The 21,358-nt window shown below is 37.5% G+C and overlaps 1 protein-coding gene across 1 annotated transcript in view; it reads left to right on the top strand.

Moving 5' to 3' along the window:
- LOC132105862 (PRKC apoptosis WT1 regulator protein-like) overlaps window positions 1–21,358 on the top strand; it is a 76,639-nt gene that overhangs the window by 34,420 nt on the left and 20,861 nt on the right. The window contains exons 3-6 of the mRNA XM_059511328.1: window positions 10,183–10,311; window positions 15,085–15,113; window positions 19,365–19,461; window positions 20,806–20,910. Of these exons, the coding sequence (XP_059367311.1) occupies window positions 10,183–10,311; window positions 15,085–15,113; window positions 19,365–19,461; window positions 20,806–20,910 (360 nt within the window). The remainder of the gene's footprint in view (window positions 1–10,182; window positions 10,312–15,084; window positions 15,114–19,364; window positions 19,462–20,805; window positions 20,911–21,358) is intronic.

Genomic DNA, 21,358 nt, shown 5'->3' with positions numbered 1-21,358 from the left:
CATTTTTTGGTGTCAGATGTGAGTTATGTAGTGGTAAAATGGGCATTGTAATGCTGAAAGCTGGACACTCTAACTGCTGCTCGCAGTGCGAGGTATCCATTCATTCTCACGCGGTAACCGACTGCAGCATCGCATGGTTTCTGTGACTCTTTTGATAGCTCTATGAAACCTGAATAGTCCCAGCGCTGAGCTTCTCTGAATACATCCGCGTTCCACAGCCAAGAAACCCAGCACCAGAGGCCAAGAAACCTGCGAGCGCTTCACAAAGGAACCGGGCTTGAATGTGATTGGCTCCAGGAATGGATGAGATAAACCCAATCAAAGAAAGCGTGAACAGATGGTTTTCTCTTCCTTAAGCATTGTAAAGTTTAACTTGCTTTGATGTCCCTGCCAAGACAGCTTTACCTCATTGTTGGGCCTTTGTCATTGGGAGCCACTACTGCCACAATGACCTACTGTTCTGCTTGATGGGTTGGGATTTTCTCTGGATTTCAGGAGAGCGGTAAAGCCAAGACCAAGAACACAGCAAGCAACTCGTCAGGCTAAATGAGACACACTTGTGTTTGCCATCAGTGTTATTGTGTAGCTTGATGTGCATTTAGCAGGGTGGGTCAGGCTGACATTAGATCCTTTTTAGGAAGTGTCTAAAAACTTGCTGCCTTGCTGGGCAGTCAGTCAGTGACTAAGTGGGCAGTGTTTTATGTATGAAGGTACCTGCCAAGGAGGTTTTAGACAGGCTGGTAAGGGACTTGTACTTAAAACAAATGAGCCTTGGGCACTACCGTTCAAAAGTTTAAATATTGAATGCATAATAATTTTAAAAAATCAAAAAATACTTTTTTCTGCAATTATGCATGAAATTTATCAAATGTGACAGTACATATGATGATACAAAAGGTTTCTGTTCTTATTAACTTAACTTAATAATAAAATAGTCCCCCCCCCCCAAAAAAAAAAAAGATTTTTATTTTATTTTGGGTTAACAAAAAAAAACAGACAATATCGTTTGCTGGTGTGGATGCTAACATAGTTATCTTTATAGTTATTAACATAGTTATTATATAATATATAATAACTATGTTAATATAATAACTATGTTAATATAATAATATATAACTATGTTAATATAATAATATAATAATAACTAACATAGTTATTATTACAGTTAGCGTCCTTGGTGTCGTCCCTTTACAATGATTTCTGAAGGATCGTGTGACAATGAAGAGTAAAGAAATGATTACTTCAATTTAGATTTAGGAATTTCTATCCACATGCTAAAACAGTTTATAGCAGAATAATATTTCACAATATTAGTTTTACTGTAATTTTATCAAATAAATGCAGTCATCGTGAGGATAAGAGATCTTACCAACTTTAGAATTTTGAACCGTAGTGTATTTGTTGGTAGGGTCATAAAAATCTATTTATAATATGTGGAGTTAGAAATATACAATTATAAATAAACGTACTTGTAACATTTTTTCAGACATTTCTTTATTTTTGCAACCACAATGCTGAAATGTGCAGTAAAATAAAACTAATTATAAAGAATCTCTGCAGATCTGTATTACTGTGTGTCGAGGTCAGTGCAAAAAACAGGTAAACAATTACATGAACACTCATGTACTGTATATTTTCAAGATGTACAGACAATATATATGGTTATGCCAAATTAAATTTAAAGGTCTTTTATAAACAAAAAGAAACTTTTATTTAAAATTGTATCAAAGTTTTTCAAAACCATATGAAACCCACATAAATACGTAGAGAGAGAGCTTTACAGAGAAAGCTCTTCCAGCTCTCAGTAGCCCATTAAATCATAGTGTTACATGTTCACTGTTCTATTGCTATATGTGCCTCCCACTTACCAGGTCACCATTGGACAATGAGTCAGCAGTTCTCTAAACCTGCTGAGTATTAGGCTCATTAAACTCAAAAAAAAAGAAAAAAAAAGAAAAAAAAAAGAAAAGAACAAACCAAGTGAAGAAAGGGGAAAAAAGATGGTGGGGAGGGAAAATAAGTGAAAGAATGTGGAAGACAAGAGGGGGGTAGATGACTCACTGCTAGCGTGCATTCTGTCCTCTCGCCGCAGCGTGGTCTGGTCTCTGAGCATTACTGAAGTGTGTGCTTATGGAGGAAGAACATGCTGCTGTGCTCAGTGTGAAGCAGAACTACTGGCAGCTACTGAAAACCAGAAGAGCATGTCTGCTCAGAACTAAAGAACCACAAATGAAGAGCTTGAAACCATAGCACAGTGACAAAGCAGAAGATAATAGATCTTGGTGATTGACTAAACAGCAGTTGTGCTTCCTGCTGCTAGCATAAACCCTGCACAGCTTATCCACGATTACCATTCATGTTCGTTTGTTCATATTTTACACTCTCAGTCCTTCATTCAAGGATGATAGATAAAACATTGACAGCCAATCAGAATCCACCTTTAAAGAGTGCGAGCATTTGAAACGGGCAGGTGACTAAACTTCAGCGTCTTGGTGTAGATGCCCGTTTAGTTATCTTTTGTTCTTGTAGTGAACAAGTCATTTTGCTGATAGTGGTAAAATAAAAGAATACAGCAAAGTAGTGTTGGGCAATATGCTTAATTGTCATATCATCCTGTCTTCAGCCTGTGAGATCGCCGATACAATATATTATTGTTCAAATGTATTTCATTATTTATTTACTTGGTTTTATTGTCGGAAATTTAACCAACTCCAGTGTAAAGCTCAAAGAAGCCTAATGTTTTTATTAATATTACTGTATTTGTATTTAACATGGTAACACTTTAATAGAAACATTGTACGTTACTTATTTGAATTCTTGTATTTCCTCAGTCAGTCAAAAAGCAGCTACAGAAACTCATAAAGAACATCGACATTATCAAAGTACATCATAACTGACTTCAGTCTAACGCATGTATATGCACTTTAAAAACACTCCCGTTATAATAGGTGAAGCTATCTACACTGTATGATGAATAAATCTCTTATAGTTACATTCCACATACATCTGCACTTTGTTGTTTAGTGTGAGTCAGAATTCAGTCAGCGTGTGCTGAACAACAAAACTCTGCTGTTTCAGCGATGAGACATCTGATTGGCCATTGCATTCATAAAGTCAACAGAATCGTTAGATAGTATTACTAGCCTGATAATAATAATAATTGTCTTGCTATTGTCCCAACCCTATTGTAAATCCCCTATCAACACACTCATTGCCATTTTTAACTTTTTTTTTAATATGCTGACAAATTTGTGGCTAATTCATAAAATTTTTATGGCTTCTTTTTTTTTGCATTTTTCTTGAAAGGACAGTGGAGATGGGAGAGAGACAGGGGGACGGGATCAGGAAAGGTCCACTAGGCAGGGATTTGAACTTGGGACACTCGAAGCACGACTGCAGCATGCCCACGATAAGCTGCCCACAAGGCTATCGACACTGCTGATCAAACTTATACAAAATCACCACCTCATAAAATTGTTAAATTTTCTTTTGAAATAGGGTTTTCTTTAGCACCATTCCACCTTCCATCCAAAAAGAGGATGGATGTATTTTTTCTTTAAACTGTACTTTTCTTTAAACTTTTTTTTTTTTTTTTTTTGGTAAATTAGAGGTCCAAAATAGTCTCTCATTCTGCTTTGTCACATATTTGGTTGACGCCAATATTTTGTTTGTAGTGACTGAACACTCACCTCCCTAGTTAAATATATACAAGAATAAACAGTGAAGTCATTAATGGGAAGCAGTCTCACTGTGTTTACCAGTTCATCCAGTACTTGTGTCTGGATAAATGTTGAGGGATAACCAGCCTCATCTGGTCAGAAGCCCTTTCAAGGGTTATTTAACACCAAACGCCCTCTTTTAGTCCTCAAGGAGGAACGAGGAACTGGCTGATTAAGACTGGACTCTGCTTGACTATAACCCTTAAACCTGAAGAAGAATGCTGTAGGGAATTTGCAATGATATTTATAGCTTCCTGTGGTTGTGCAGACTCCTACTTCATAATACCAAGCAATTAGGCTGTGTTTGTTCAAGCAGCCGTTTATCCTTTATCATAAAAAAATGTGAAATGTAGTTGTAAACGCTTTGTCACAGTAGTTTTTAGCCCACCGTGGCCATTCGAAACGGTCACTATTGAATATTCTGCTACTTGTCTCAAGTTCACTTCAAAGCCCTGGTTGTTTCTTCACCCATATAATGCTCGTCTTCAATGTGACAAATATAGCAAAACATCAAGCAGCCATTAGGCGTGAGGAATTGGAGGCATGTAATTAGCCAATTCTCCATATGACTTGGAAAATTACAGAGTGGAGCTTGTGATCAGCAAATTTCATGCATTCATAATATTTTGCACTGTTTTTATTGGGTGCTGTATAGCAGTTTTCTGACTTGTCAGTCGTCTCTGTAGAGTCACGAAGAATGTAAGAGGTCAATATCACAGTGCAGATGTTAAAAAGACATTAAAGACCAGAATTAAAGTTATCATTGACTTCACATATATTAAAAGTGGATAGGGACCAGGGACAGTTGTGGTCACCATTTGGTTTCATTTTGTGCAAAGGAGCAGCTCTTTGCTTTCCTATAGAAAGATCATTTTTTGGATAAAAAGTATAATGTTTATAAAGCTAACAAAACTTAAAAAATAACCTTTTGAGAGAGTCACTCCATGCTTTGAATCAGATTGTACAAATGATGGGATGTTTCTGTTGTGAGCTTGACATGCTAGATGTTTTTCATTAAAAAGTAGAGTCATAGTGATAAAATCAGATAACTTATTGTCTGCTTTTGTGTGACTTCAGTAGAATTTAGTCTACCACAGCCATGCAAAGTTCTGTAGCTAGAGAGTCTTGAAATTCAATTCAGACTTTCAAATAATTGCATCAGTCTGTGGATGGCTGTTGAATAAAATGCCCACTCTTTGACCAACCGAACGGGCAGCAGAGAGAATTGTAACCTTGAGATAATGATTTTTGTTTGGTTTTATGCAGCCAATATCACCTCAGTAATATATATATATAGATATCAACTGCTTTCTCAGAGCTTTCTATAGTCAACAGACTGCAAATGGGATATTTTAGTGAAAAAAAAATAAAAAATTTAATACAGTATTTGGAAGTTATGAGATGCCACCTGTATCTACCAATTTTTACTAAATCGTTTTTTAGGGTTAGTTCACCCTAGAATTAAAATTGTTGTCATACTCCTTATTGATCTAAAACTTTATGGCTGACTTTCTTCTTTGGAACATAAAAGAAGATATTTTGAGAAATGTTTTGAATTTAACAGGATCAAAAACAACACTTGGAACCCCCTTTGATTTTCATGGAATGGGAATAAAAAAGTCATACAAGTTTGGAACAACATTTTTGGTCAAATTGATGGTTTAATTAATTCATGTTCATAGATCATACTGAACATACTGGAACTGTACACAAAATAGATGTGTGATTTAACGGCATTTAGTAAATGTAGAGGTGGATGGACCGAGCTGAATTCGGAAATAATGCTACAGGCTGCAAATCTGCACACAATTCTCTCAGACGCTTGATTTGTAGACTAACCAGGAAAGGCCTCGGTGGTTTTCTGGAAGTATGTTGTTTCAGAAAGAAGGCTACCATTTTTGGAGAGACGGTGCAAAGCTGTGAATGCTTTCTAAGCTCTCGCAAACATTCCTTCTAAACCTCATAATACACCCTGCGGACCATCGTGGTTGCACTAAAAGCAACTCTCTTGGAACGTTTGAAAACTGGCACGGACCAAGCAGTGGATTAAGTCTGATGTCCTGACTTTGTCCTCCTTCTGTTGTTTTTATGATTTTTATGTCTGACTGATGGAGTCGATCCTGCCGTGTCTGTTATCAAATGTAGCTCTGGGTTATTCATGCTTGAATCGCTGTTTGGGATGTGTAGATTGACAGTGCTTTGCTTACTATCTCTGAGAATATACTGTGGTTTGAACGCAAACATGTCATGAGGTGAAGATTTGTCTTTGTGGTGAATTTTTTCTACAAAATGTCTTTGCAGAAAACGATGGAGTATGAGGACTTCGGCAGCTTTTAAAATATCCTAACCAAACTTAACTTTAATAGACATGGGTCACTCTGAGAACCTTAAAGGAATCGTTCTGCCAGTATGACTCTGACTCTTTCTGAAACTCATTCACAAAACATGTGATTTCTATGTAAATCATTCATAAATCAGTTCATACATTAATTTTCCAGTTGAATTTAATGCGAAAATATATGGGTGAAGTGTTTGCATATGATTTGTTCTGTTTGTGTTTCATTAATAAGGCAGCTGGACACTGTAAATCTCTCAAAAGGATGATAACGCTACCAGAAAAGTCCAAATGGCTTGTCAGGTTTTTTTCTACTTTGATGCAAAATACATTTGTGTGAGAAACAGGCCAAAAAGAGAGGGTTTGGAACAACATGGATGGAACAATATTGGATGAACCACACACATTTCAATTTACTAGCTATTACAGAGAATAAATAGTTATCAGAATTGTTTCTCTAAATATTTCCCCATATTTTAAATGTATTACTTTAACTCTTTGCCCGCCAGTGTTTTTTGTTTTGTTTGCTTTAAGTTGCCAGCCACTGTCAGTATTTTTGATCATTTCCACAAAATTTTCATGGCCCTCAGAAAATAAACATTTTGTCGTATGGATACCTGAATATTTCAAAAGAAAGAACATAGCCTCTGCTTTTAAACAAACAAACAAAAACACTTAAGTATGGGTAGATTTAATTAAAAAAAAAATTTTTTTGTCCAGATCAGATTCAGATCGTTGATCAAAACATAGATGGAGTTGATCACTTCCTTCAACACCCCCAAAGCTTGCGCAGACCTAAAACACTTCCTGGATTGTCATTTCATTCTGTAACCTCAGGCAGTTTTGATTGATGTAATAACTGATGTTTGATGCTCATGCGTCCTGCCGTGAACCAGTGAAAACACACAAAGCTGGAAAATTCCATCAGTGGTGGGGGAAAAAGTTAAACGTAATTTAAATATGTTTATCTCGCATACATAGAATGCATTTAGTTTCCTTGTTGCTGTATAAATGTAAGTTGACTTATCTAGCAGCTCCAAAACTGATTTTGGCCAGGATTCCTCTAACAGCATTACAGTCTAATAATGTACAACAAAAGAGAGAGAGATTTTGTGATAACCAATCAGATATGTCTTTACCATATTCATTTCTTGCTTAAGATTAAGGGGGAAAAATGTACATTTATACACAAACTTACCGTGGCAGGTGCAACTTTCAGACTCCACTGACCTTCATCTGAACTCTCACAGAATTGCATTCACAGAATAGTGGGATTCATAGGCAGTGGAAGATGCATCTGTGCTGCCTTCCGAAACAATCTGATGAAGGTATCTCGGTAGACAGGATGTGACATTGTTGTCTTCCTACCTTTATATCCTCCCTGCGGCGTTTTTCAGCTTTTGGGAGCAGCCTGAACTAATGTGTTAAAGTCTCTCCTATATAGTCAGTGCACCACAAACTGTCCCCAGTCTAAATCTTCACCCCTTTCTTTGTTTCGGAATGAAATGAGAAATTACGATTCATTTCTTTAGGAAACCGAAAACAGGCAACGACATGTTTTTGTGCGTATAAATGTAAAAATATGGAGAGCTGAGCTGACCATGACTGGGCTGTCAGAAAATGGTTTATGATTAAATTTAATAACCAGAGAATGCCTTCCTTCGATCCTGCCAGCCGGTTGTGTGTGCGTACAAAATTGAGCACTCAAGGTGGCTAAGCCGTAAATATGTGTTCACCAGGTGAGGTTAATCTGTTGTCCAGTGCAGGATAGAGATAGAGGCTGCCATCAGAAATCTCATTCAAATACTTGCAACATTTGCAGGTGCCTCATTGGGCAGCATCTTAACGCATTGCAGGCATGCCTAAAATTTTGCAATCTTTTATAAGAAATAATTGATCAAAAGTGACAGTAAAAACATTTAGAATGTTACAAAAGATTTGATTTATTTCAAATAAATGCAACTTATTCATCAGAGAATCCTGAAAACAACATTTCAACATTGCTAATAAGGTTTCTTGAGTACCAAATCATCATTTTAGATTGATTTCTGAAGGATCATGTGCCATCTCTGAATATAGTCATAGCAGCTATTAAGGAAATACCCATATTACGTCCCATATCTGTTTGCGTTGCATTAATGTGGAAGGAGAACAGTGTTTGAGACACGAAAAATGTCAAAAATGTCTCTACAGCCCTCCAAATTTGATTTTAATGTGTGTGCTTATGAAATAAAAAGGCTTTTAGCTGTGCCCGGAATAATCTTGGGATTCTAGGTTAAGTCATTAAGTCACTCCCGGAGACTGGGGGTTTGTGATGATTAAAGGACAGTTGACTGCATCACGTTTCACCTTCCATGGGTGTAATACATCATCCTAATGAACCTGTGTAGCCAGGGCATGCAGTATTTGATTAATCCACAGTCATTAAACCCAGTCTGCTGAGGACATCCAGAGCCCCTCAGCTCAACTCTCCATTAATCTACTGCACAACTGGATCCAAACACACAGTACACAGTTCCCACACTTTTAGAGAGAACTCCAAAACCGAACCATCGTGTGTAAAACAAAATGAATTCATTATTAAAAAAATGGATGAAATGATAATAAATAAATAGGCAAGTTCTAAATATAGTTCAGTTTCTGAATGCTGGATGGCCAATACTGTGTTCCAGCCAAGATAAAATACTCGAGATTGAGTCATTTATTATTTTTAGATAAGTTTTCCCAGAAGAAAGATATTTTACATTTTAAATATGTATATTCTCCAAAGGTTAATCATATTGTTATTAAAAAATATTTTAAGTATAAAACATAAAAAATGTTAACAATAAAATGTTCTATTATTATTATTATTTAAACAAAGCCCTTTCCACACTGCAAACACAAGGCAGATAAAGGTGATCATCTAACCTGTCTTTTCTTTATTTTTCCAATACTTTTCATGTTTTAATTGATATCTTTTTCCATACTTAATATATTTATGTAACTTCATTTTAAATTACATTTTTTTTTACTTTTTGTATTTATCTTAATTAAATTTTTCACCATTTTCAGACCCTTATAATAAAAAAAAAGTACATTGTTTTAAAGTCCGTATGCAAATATCTAGATAGACTAGTAATCATCAGGCACATTGTTTGTTGTTGTTTTTATTTCTCCTGTTATGAGCCCTATTTGATAGTAAAACTCCATACACTGGCATAGAAGTTTCAAGCCAGCCTCTAAACAGATTATCTTCACACACAATCAGTGTTAATAGGTCTGGTTGCTTTTTTTTTTTTAAAGGTCACTTAGTACGAGCGAGTGTCTCTCTATATATTTGTACAATAATGGCTTCCTTTGAAAGTGTCTTAATAGTCATTTACTGTTGTGACAATAATTTGCCCTCAAGTTTTTTTAAGCTGTCTTAATTGACATAAATGATTGTCGTTAGGCAGGGGAATGTCTGATTTTGGCTAGCGGGCAGCGGAGTGCAGAAGTGACCTCTTTAAGGGTGCAGCGGGGACTGATGAAGCGTGTTTACTGATCCCTGGGGAGGGGGAAAGAGAGTGTCTGAGTCATAGTTTCTACATTCATTGGCCTATTGTATATGAGAGGGTTTAGAGGTTGGCCCGTCTCCAGGAAGTGTTGATAAAACTGGCTGGCCGGAAAGCTTGTGTAAATGATTACATACCAGTTTAGCCTTGTAAGGCTATTTTTACCTTCCCAGCCCTGTTCTGAACTCCTCCTTCACTCTCTCTGCTTCTTCCAGAAACAGGAAAGACTGGTTTACGTGCAGCCAGAAAACCAGTTTCTCTTTGTCACTTTTGTCAGGTGTTATCATTCATAATAAGCTCAAACTGTTGGTATTCTCCAAGTTATCATGTTTATTGGACTGTGTTTAATATTGTATGTTTTAAAGCATGTAAAACGTTCTGTTCCCAGTGTACACTGGGACATTCCACTTCCCAAAAATCCCCTAAGCTCATTCCACAGAGGTTGTTTGGTAGCACACTTCCTGTGTCTGTTTGTGTATGTTTATGTGTGTGTGTGTGTGTATAGACAACACAATTAGACACTCTCATCATGTGAAATTAATCCACAAATCCCAAACAAACTAAACTGACCAAGCCTAAAATTTCTCTGCAGAGCTTGGATGAGCTTGATGACGACGATGGAGAAGAGAAGGAGAGGAAGACGGATGAAAGTCTTACACAGCATAATACGGTCCAGAACGAGGCAATGACCCCTGACCCCGGAGCAGCCTTCTCGATACAGGTGAGAGGGTGTTTGTTCTGCCTCTAGAGGGTGAAGTGCAGTCACTGGCCGGCCTTACAGAGGCAGTGTTGACCAAAGAAACGAACACAATACAGTGACAAACAGAAAGCAGTGCAGTCGATGTTCATGCTGCATCAAACCACAATACATAGCAAGATAATAACTCTTGATTTTTTTCATTTTGGAGTTTTAAAGCAGAACTTTAATGGTGTGCAAAGGTGAAAACAACTTACCGAAAAAAATTAAGAAAAGAAAAAGTTATTCTTCAAGTATTAATTAGCTATACAATATTAACAATGATATATATATATATATATATATATAATTTATTTTCTTGAATTTTACAATTTATAAACAAAATGTATGTTAGCTTTTTATAAATAGAAGGCCTATATTATTTTTCATGCATATAATCACCCTCATATTGTTTCAAATCTATATGGCCAAACCCAAAATAAGATGTTTTGAAGAATGTTCCCACTGCTCTTTGTATTTATACAGATATTTATACATATCTTTAAAGATCTTGCCTGAATTTGTCATCTTTAGTGGCTCACTGAAGGATGAGGATGGCTAAATGTTAATGTGCCATCAGTAGAGCTCTGGGAACTTGATTATGCATTTTTCTGAATGATGCATCATTTTGTTATATCTAGTTTTCTCCTGTTGGGTGGTTGATTCCATGTAGCTTCAGGTTGCTGAATGCATAAAGGATATGATATCCAACAGTGCAATCACACTGACATTGTGGGAGTGCATGTCATCTTGTATTACTTTTCCCTGGAATGGATCACTACTGTTTTATTCTGTGAGAATTTCAAACCTATTATTGCAAAACATGAAAGGACTTTTAGTGAAAATTATTCACAACTAAAGGCATGGTGAAAAGTGCTTCTCTGATTGATAATTATGTTTAAATAAAGATGCCTATTACTGGCCGAGCCATTGAGAATGTGAGTGGTTACATGTGTTTCTGTTGATCCTGGTCATGTTCCAGCAGTCTGTGCCAAACCACAGTTCTCCAGATGTTGGCCTCTTTTGTATTGGACACAGCTCATTTTATATGTAGGTTCTTACCAGTGATTGGCAGTAGTGTCGCTACAAGTAGTCACTCAACTAGCTTTACTACATTTCTCAGTAGCGTGGTTATAGCGTCGTTTTCTAAATCAAATAGCTTTTCAGTATTGAAGCTCTTTTTTTGATCAAGTTGCACGGTAGCATTAACTAGGGCTGTGCAAATAACAAATGTGATTGTCATGTGCATTTCATTAGTAAAGCCGGTTCTGTGATTAGTAGTATATCTCCATCACGTGCTTTCAGATAGAGCAGCATTTACTACACCGAACTGTAGTTCACTGACAAGTTACGCAATATTGCGTTCATAATCGCAGGCGATTCATCGCCGATAAAGAATTATTATAATAATTTGAAGCCTAAATACAATAACTAGAAGTAGGCCTAAAGCTAAACATAGGCTTTAAACAAACTACAATACAGTCAAATGACTTGAACTTCACCTGACAGCTCTTTTGATATTTAGCCTATTTAAAAAAACCTTTTCCCTGAAAGTTTGAGTTAAAATCCTTTGCAAGAGCATGATTATGAACCACAATTAGGATTTAAAATTGAATAAGTGAATAGACGAGTTTACCTGCTCGGCATGATGATGATTAATGACCCCGACAACCTCTGTAGTCCAATTTAGCCGTTTGTTAGCAACTAAATTTTTTAAGAGAAGTAAAAACATTAAAAAAATAAGATCTGCATTAACCACAGACTTTATTTCCAGCATTTGAACAAAAACCCATAAAAAAAGTATTACTTTAGTGTAAAATTCAAAAAATTTTCATCTTCTGCCATTATATTTATTAACTGAACATAAAAACCTGATACACAAACCTGCACTTTCTGTTTCTTGCATGTATCTTATTCAAAAATCATCAAGTACATTACTGTACACTGCTTTCAGAGTGTTGGTCTCATATTACGCGAGATGACAAATGTAAGATTATGTCTTCAGTTTTTCTACACATCACATTTAGAGCAGATGGCAGATTTACGCATCCTTGTCAGACGTGAGCGTAGAGTGCCTCAAAAATTTGCTGCTGCATTTATCAATTGCTTGGAATGGCTTTTGTGGAATTCCACACCATATTTCACTGATCTCTGACCTCCCACTAAACATGGTCATAATTTACGAGCTTTCAATATTAATATGATGCCTGACAGCGCAAAGGTTAACCGATTACAAGGTTGGATGCACATGATGTGTCTCTGTATATTCACCGTACAGTCTGTTCAAGGCCGCTGGTAATTTAGGGATGCAGTAAATTAAAAGATCATAGCTTCATGAGTATTATTCCTAGATATTTTTTATTCTGGGACAAGCATTTCCCTTCTGGTGCTGTGTGTGTGTGTGTTGTTATGCTGCTTCTCTCTCTTCTAAAATGAAGTCCTGATCAGCTCAAGGCCTCCATCTGCTTCTGCTTAAGCTGTGCTCTACCTTTCTTCTCTTCTGCCATACAAGGAAAACACTCTGATACCGGAGAACCACTAGAACTCACGGAACCATACGGAACATTCCACGGGATCATCTCGCTCCAGTGTGGCGCCAATGCAGTAGTCCGTCACTGGAAAATTGAACTCCATCTGTGCTCTGTGCAGTGCCTCAAAAACCTAGTGAGCTGCCTACCTAGACATCAGTATTCAATGGACAAAAATCATGGGCAGAAACTGCTTCCTAGGTATCATAGGTGCATTTAAACATCCAAATGAAATTGCAAAAAGGTGTCCAGGTGGGAAACTCAGTAAGGTTTGAGACACAGAACTTGCTTGTCAGTAGGGTGTACATTTGACAACATTTTGGTCAGAACAACTGCACTAGGGTTTGAGACGCAGCCTTTGTGTGACAATATTGGGTTAATTCTGAACCAAAGTGTTTCATGCTCCTTTGCATTTTTAATTAGCGCTTCTAGTGTGAAGATGTTAGATGTGCTGGGAGGGATTTCCCATGCATCACCGCGTTGACCCCAGCTATAAGAGCGATGAGATGGTGGCAGTGTAATTTTCACCTGACAAAGGCGTCTGTTAGAAATGTGATGGAGCAAAGCAGAATTTGCATAGTGCAATTACATGCAGTTTCCTTTAAAAATGCTGCTCAACAGCTGGAATTCTCAAAAAAAAAAAATTTGCTCAGTAAGCTTGAGGATTTCAGCATTCGTATTTAATCTTACAAAGCCTATATGGGTAAATATGAATTGTGTATGGGCAACAGGCTGGACTGCTTGTCTTTGGAAGGATTTGAATGTTTATCGCATAAAGTAGGAAAGATTTAGGGCACATGAGCACAGCTTCAGAATGCCAGAGCAGGCCTGTGCCGGACTTTATTAGACTGGCTTTCTGAGATCCTGAGATCTTACCTTTTTAAATTGGCTGTCAAAATCACAAAGCCCGTCATCGCAAACCACTCTGAATTCCTTTTTAAGCAACGTGCAATATATCAGAAGAGAACTGGGCTGAATACGATGAATATATTTGCTTTCTCCATTTCAGTTTCCCTACCTCCCTCATCACTCTCTCTCACATATTTCTTGTTCTGTTTCTTTGCTCTTACTTTTCATCTGTGATGAGCAAAATGCCATTTTTTTTAAAGGTTAAAGGTTCCAGCTATACAAACAAGTTATTTTAAGTAATTTAGCAGTCTGTATAACCAAATTACCATTAGGTCTGCATGTTTATAAGCATTCACAAGCCATTTTACTTCTGTAATGTAACGTATTTCTGAGTGAAATTATAATAAATGAGGAAAGATGTAGGATGGGACTTTATTTTTATGAGTAGCTTATGAAAAATGTTAATTATATCACAGGTGATTAAAAGCAGGGGCTAGAAACAAAGGCAGAGCAAAGTTTTTATTTAATGAAAGATTATAAAGACAAACTTTTTTTTCTAGGCAGTGATAAATCATTCAAAATAAGACCATAAACAAATAGTAAGAACATATTTTTGGATCGATATTTAAGATACAGTACAGCATTGTTCAAAAATCTTGTGTGATGTATCTGTTAAAACCCGCACAGGTTCTTTTGCTTGAACATTTAATTTCTCAGCAAAATCAGGCCAAGACCAACCAGACAGATGCAAGGACATTAAAAAAGGATTTTGCCTCTGAAATATGTTTTTATGATGGTTTATATGTTCCTCTAGAGCTTTGTGTATAAAGAGATGATATTGTGGTGGTGGTGTGGAATTAGATTGCCAACATCTTGCTTCAACCAAATAATATTTAGAGAGGCTTTGAGGCAATAAGAGGAATGATTAGTAAAATCTGATCGTGGTAAAAAAAAAACATGTACCTAAACATTATGATTAGCTGAACCTTGTGTTCCTGGAACATATGGGTCTGAAAGTGTTTTGTATGACAGTTGGATATATATTAGCCTTTAGTGAGAGTTTGAGAATGATAACCGTAACCTGTAGCCTAGGCCATCACAATGATGGAACTTGTTCCTTGGAAGCAAACACAAGTGTAAGGTTCAGCTCTTTTTGAGTTATAGCCCCTGGATTAATTAATTAATTTATTTTTTGTCTGGTTTAGCTTTGGTACCTCAGAAAGTGGCATATCAATAGAGTGACTCATACCGTTCAAAGGCCAACAGAAACTATTGGGAGGCTGTTACGTGTAGGCTTGTGTATCTGTATATAGGTCTGTCTGTTTTCCCATTAAACTAAAGGGGGTTATTCTCATTTTTATGCCTCTGTTTTATTTTTCAGGACACTCCGAGATCCAGAAGTCATAAGAGGTGAGTCTGACTGCATCTAATATCTGTCAGCGGGTAAGATATGTCAGCACTGCATTGCGCAGAGGGAGATTGAAGGGATTAAACTGTATTAGCCATTGACCACAACTCTAGACCATTCGCTCATCTGGTGGCTTCTGTCAAATGTCAAAAGTATTCTCCTGGCTTGAACATTTGCCTTAGCAAAACTGCTGAAAAAGAAGGGTCTTGTCAAAAGAAAAGGATTTAAAGCCTGTGAAGGGACAGCATGGATTAACTGGACTAATTTTCAGAGCCACTGTTAGAACGCCAGTTGCTTTCATTCTCTCAGTTGGCAGCAAAGTCAGGCCTGAATTTGTTTCCACTTGAATGAGACAAGTGGACTGTATGTATCAAGCTGAGCATTACAAAATTAATAGAAAAGTTCTAGGAAGTTGAAACTCAAAACTCACTCCAAACACTGAGTGACTTTGACAAAGAAATATCCAGCATGACCCCTCTCACGTGAACACTTCCTGCCCCAACAATGGCTATTTTCTTAAACATTTCCAAATATCACATTAGATTTTTTTTTTTATACAGGTTGCAGCGGTTGATCTGAGTTTCACGCACCAATTGTTCTTCTTTTAACCGATTCTTAAAAAGTACAAGTAATTAATTCAGCTGTAAGGGATACATTTACAAGTAAATCTGTGAGGTAAATAGTGGTATTATCTGTATTGTAAGGAATAGTCATTAATTCTGTCAATTATTACTCACCCTCGTGTCATTCCAAACCCGTAAGGCCCCTCTGCTTATCTTTGGAACACAAATTAAGAATTTTTTTATGAAATCTGAGAGTTTTCTGACTCTGAATAGACAGCAACGGAACTGACACGTACAAGGCCCAAAAACGTAGAAAGGACATAATTAAAATAGTCCATGTTACATCAATGGTTCAACATTTCATTTTATGAAGCTATATTTTACATCCTGCAGCGCTTGCACTGCACACATGGATGGTTTCTCAAATGGTGCCTCTCATTGAAGAACAACTGGAGGTTTGATTTTTTCGCATGGCAGATGATCAGCGGACAGTTGTTTTTTTATGTGGGAATCCTAACCATGTCTAGTGACCAGAATATCATGGTGGGCTCTTGTAACAGCAAAACAACCGCCACCCATAGCATGCTAGTAATGGCATAACAAGATGCTAATAACCACTCTGAACACCTCAACATCCTGGCAGCTGGATGTCACATAAAAGTGTAAAAATCCATCCAGACATTTGAACTAGTTCATTTAAATGAACAAACCGATTCACTAAAATGAATCAGACCTCCCTGTTTGCAACCGCTTGGACTCATTTTGCACCGAAAGTGCCAGTGCATTGTGGATCCAGGGTGATGCAGACAAAAGCCCATCTGAAGCTCAGTCTGGCCATTTGATTAGTCGCCCATCTTTCTGCCCTGACACTCCAGCACGCAGGGCTCTGCCGCAGCCGGCATGACAGGTGGGCGGCAGAACCGGAAGCAGAAACCGCAATGAACACACACACACACAATACATCAGAACAAAAGGAGGAGCTAGCCATAAACATTAAATTATTGATGTTTTGTTGCAGATAATTAATGTTACGGCGATGAGTAAAACATGTCTACTGTGGTTATTTGAGTCCAAACCAAAAGTTTATTCTTGATTAAAGAACACAAAATTAATCACATTTGTGCCCAGCTAGTATGGCCAACATATTTAGAGTTGACCTCCGGCTCTCTCTCTCTCATACACACAAAGCCCCCTGTTGGGTTTCCAGGAGCAGATCATTACCTCTGCCTCCTCCTGTTTCCTCTCCACGGGGGACTAATGCCACAGAGTGGCTGTTACATTCCCAGGACATGAACATTCAGATTGGACATCTGCTCCATTCTCCGAGTCGATCAGATTCAGACTAAACTATACTGATAGAGCCACAGCGAAATACATCACACACCTCATCTGTACGCATTACTGGTCCTTTTCCTTTAGGGTTTCCTTTATTACTATTATTTCTACTTTTTCTGTAGTCTTCAGTGTTGAATAACAGATGCATCACCTTTGGAAAAATATCAGGGCAAATGCATTTTTTTTTTTTTAAGCTACAGTTTCACATTTTCTGAAGAAAATTATTATATTATTTACTCTTCAGGTTTTCTTCAGCTCTTTTAACCTAAGAATGAGCAATGATAATATTAATAATTATGCCTGTCTTAGCTAAATAGTTTGGATCCATGAGCATTAGGCTGGTCGGTTGCACATCGGCTCCATTCTGTACGTTTGACCTGAATCTCCTCATTAGATGAAGCACTTCACCGTACCTCCTCATTAGCTGGAGGATTAGAACGGCCGTCTGTCAAAAGAGAGACACTCTGGGTATAACCGCAGAGAACATTTGAGCTGGCAAATGGTTTTTCAGCGCCCATGCGATTGTCGTCCAACCAGACCTCCGTGGATGACAATCTTATGTGGGCTAGAGCTCCCTTCAGCTGTCTGTGGTTAGAAAATGTAAAAACCGTTAGAAAAGAGAGGCAATTGAAGCTAGTTTCAGCCAGAGCAGGATATTTCTGCACTGCCAGTGTCGCGTTTGTCACTTTCACAGCTGATTTCACAGCAATTTCAAGAACGTTTCTGAGTTCTGTTTTTGGTAGCTGTGAAATGTAAATGTTTGAAATGTAAAATGACAAGTTGTTTTGACTAGGGCTTTGTCCTCTTTCAACTGGAGTGTGGCTGTAAACACACACTGTAGATCTGAAAGTATGCATCAAAACCACATGAAATTGCATTTAGCTTCTGTTTTGTCCAACAGATTGAATATGTGTGTGTTTGTGTATGTTATATATATATATATATATATATATATATATATATATATATATATATATATATATATATATATATATATATATATATATATATATATATATATATATATATATATATATATATATAGGACATAATAATGTTGGACAGTACTTAAGTACTGTAGGAATTTCCCTGAAGAAACTGTGAAGTCACTACAAGATCAGGGACATTTATCATGAAAATAATTAGAGTAGGTTTTGATTTCATGATCTCCTTTCTATATTCAGTTTTTTCAACAGAATTTTTGATATATTGTTTAAGGCATCTCATTTCCGCACCATCAACATCACCAATTGGAAGCAAAAAAGTTCAGGTTTCCAGCTTATTCTCAGTCCTTCATGAACTGGGCGCCCCATTTTCACCCCATCGTTTGAGTCAATGCATCGAACTTTTGATACACATGAAATCTTTAACATTTCATACAATTTCAGGGAGCATGGAAAATGCAGGGAGTTCATAAATGTGCAAATCCTCGTGCAGGTGAAAAAAAGACCACACACTCAAGCCTTTCTCTGATTCCTTGCCAGTTCTTTTCTTCCCGCTTTTATGGAATGTACAGACAGCCCTAGCTCAGAACAACACTCTGAAGTGAAAAGGCGGCCCAATAATTTGATTCCTGGAAAAGAGTTATCAGCCGAAGGAGTGAAATATTATGAAGGAATCCTCTCCAAGTCTTCCACATATGTAATTACTGAAATGAAGCTGGTTAAAATAAGTTCCACATGAATATTCCCAGAGCGTTTGGCCTAAGCAAAAAGCGAGAAAGATGGGGAGAGAGTGAAACAAATGGAAAAAGACAGATATTTTCCCCAACCCCTCTCCCCCCTTTTTCGACTAGCTGCACAGCGATGTCCCAAGGCACAGTCCTGTAAGAAGCAGGTCTGTTCTCCTCGCTAATGAAAGCGCATTGCTCTAATGCCTTCTACTGTGCCATAAAAAGGCTTTTCACACTCTGATAATTTGCTACTTGAGTTTTCTTATTTCCGCTCCTATAAAATAAATGATGCTCTTTCCAAGCCATTATGTCAGAAAAAGGTTGAAGGGAGAAAAATGTGTGAAAAGATGTTTTAGTGAGGCATCTTTTGTAACCAGAACAGAGCGAAAAAGCGTCCACCTGTTTTTTTAATTAATTTTTTATTTAGGCTTTTAAGGAGACGTCTCTAGAGGTGCCAGCTGTGAGTCACGAACTAGGCACACTGCTCGAATGTTTTTCTGTTTCAGTGTTAACAAGCATGACAACTTTTAATTTGTTGTGTGCTGTATTCGATATGTTCAAAGGGAAGGTAATATGTAGGCATATTCATTTAGATGCACCAGCTTAAATATATATAACAAGTTATTTTCCATTAGAAATGGATTTGAGCTGAAAAATGATTTAGTTTTTTTTTTTCTTCGTAGTGACGAAGACGGAAACAGACATCGCCATCGACATGGAAGGGAAGGCAGCGGCGCTTCCCCCACAGCCATGGAGAGAAGGATAGAGGAGCTAGAAAGGGTAAGTTTCTGTGCATTTGCCATCAAGATAAAGCATCCTGTCCTACCTACAGCTTTTCACACAGGTCATGTCCCAAACAACACATTTCACCTGAACTTTTTGATCTCATAGACTTTCCTCGTACCCATCGAGTCCAATTTTTGCTTCAATATGTTCACAAACTCGATTGGCACTGCCTTTCGCTTGAGGCAGAAATGTCATTTCATCCGGTTTCCAATGGCTTTCTGCTATCTTTTGGTCAAAGCCAAATGACCGGTGCCTTTTCCGACTGTCTCTCGGTGCAATCCTGACCTTCCTCTGGACGAAATCTCCATCTGCAGCACTTTTACGAAACGCTACGAGACCAAACACCATGCCTCTTACTTTCAAATGTCAGCAAACCTTCAAACCCAGAACCCACATGGATTCATTGTCATATACTAATATAAAATTTCATTTCAGCATGGGGTTCATATCCAAACCTAGTAAGCCTTATTTTTTTGCACCTTATCTTGCAGTGGTTTCATAAGGTTTCACATATATCTCTCAGCGTGTCTCAGACAGCACTGTAATAACCTTCAACTTAATTGGCTTAAGATTTTCCATGCAGCGAACGCTTTAATAGCAAGATGAATAATTCTTAAACTCCAAGATCAGCCGAACAGCACTCTTAAAGGCACATGATGCATTAAGACCACACGCTTCATGATTGTGATTGTAACGTCTGTAGCATCAGTCAATTGAGGTGCTGCTTTTAACCCCTTTAATATAGTCATTAATATTAATGCATTTCTGAGGATGTAGGAACATGTTCAAATGCTCCTACATGTAGGTGTGATGGAGGATAAACATGTGTAACAAGGAGAATCGAGCATTTACCTCCTGAGCGAAAGGAAAAGCTGTGGGGAACACTGTTCTGTTCTGAATAAAACAAACAGCACATCCTAACCACACTCGATGTGCCAAGTTTGTAATAAGCAATATTTCTGTCCATAACTAAAATGAGGTTGCTACTTGATAATGTATGTAGAATGCTATGATGTGGAGCAGCATGCACAGTGCTGCAGAAACAGAACCAAGTCACTTAAAAGTTGCTGTCGTTTGTGGATTTCTAATGTGACCTAAGGTGCAAAATCATTTGAAAAAAAAAACACCATGATATTGACAATCACCCACATTTCCATATCAATGTGTATCAAGTGAAACCTGCCATGCATGGCATTACTGACATGCTGAGAGTTTAGTCAATCCTAACAGTGCTTATTTGCATACAGAAATATGAAAGTAAGGCAAAGCAGCACATACTATGTACTATTGTAATTGTGCTTAAGGCTTTTTGGATCTGATGGATTTGCACTTTCACAGGAGCTGGCCATGGAAAGGCAGGAGAACAATCGCCTGTTGAAAGACCACCAGGACAAGGACGAGCTGATCGTTAAGCTGAAGGAGGAGATCGACCTGCTAAACCGGGTGAGAAGCAGACAGCGGTCTCGTAGCATCCAAATGAGCAACTTTACAAGCGCATGTGTCCAGAAGTGTTATCTGTCATACTTATTTTCATTTCCCCTTCGATAACTACTTTAATTTGCATTAGGAGACGGAAATGTCAATATAACTTCTATTAACTTGTCAATTAATTGGAAGTGACAGTTTATAGGCAGCTCGCACACGCTCTTTAGAGCATTTAACTTGGGCTCACCTCAAATCGGGGTTTCTATGCGTTTTCCATTTCTAAATTCCATATAATTCCAGAATTGTCTGTAGATTTAGCAGTGAACATTTAACATGTTTTTAATATAGGCCAGTGGTCTCAGTCAGTACACTTGCATGTTTTTATGAATTAATTGGTTTATGTAGACCTACAGTCAGGTTCATATATATATTTGGACACTGACTTTGGCCACGGACATCACCAGAG

This window comes from Carassius carassius, chromosome 26, assembly GCF_963082965.1.
Source record: "Carassius carassius chromosome 26, fCarCar2.1, whole genome shotgun sequence".
In the NCBI taxonomy this organism is placed as follows: Eukaryota; Metazoa; Chordata; class Actinopteri; order Cypriniformes; family Cyprinidae; genus Carassius; species Carassius carassius.
This window is presented reverse-complemented; position numbering and strand designations above follow the sequence as displayed.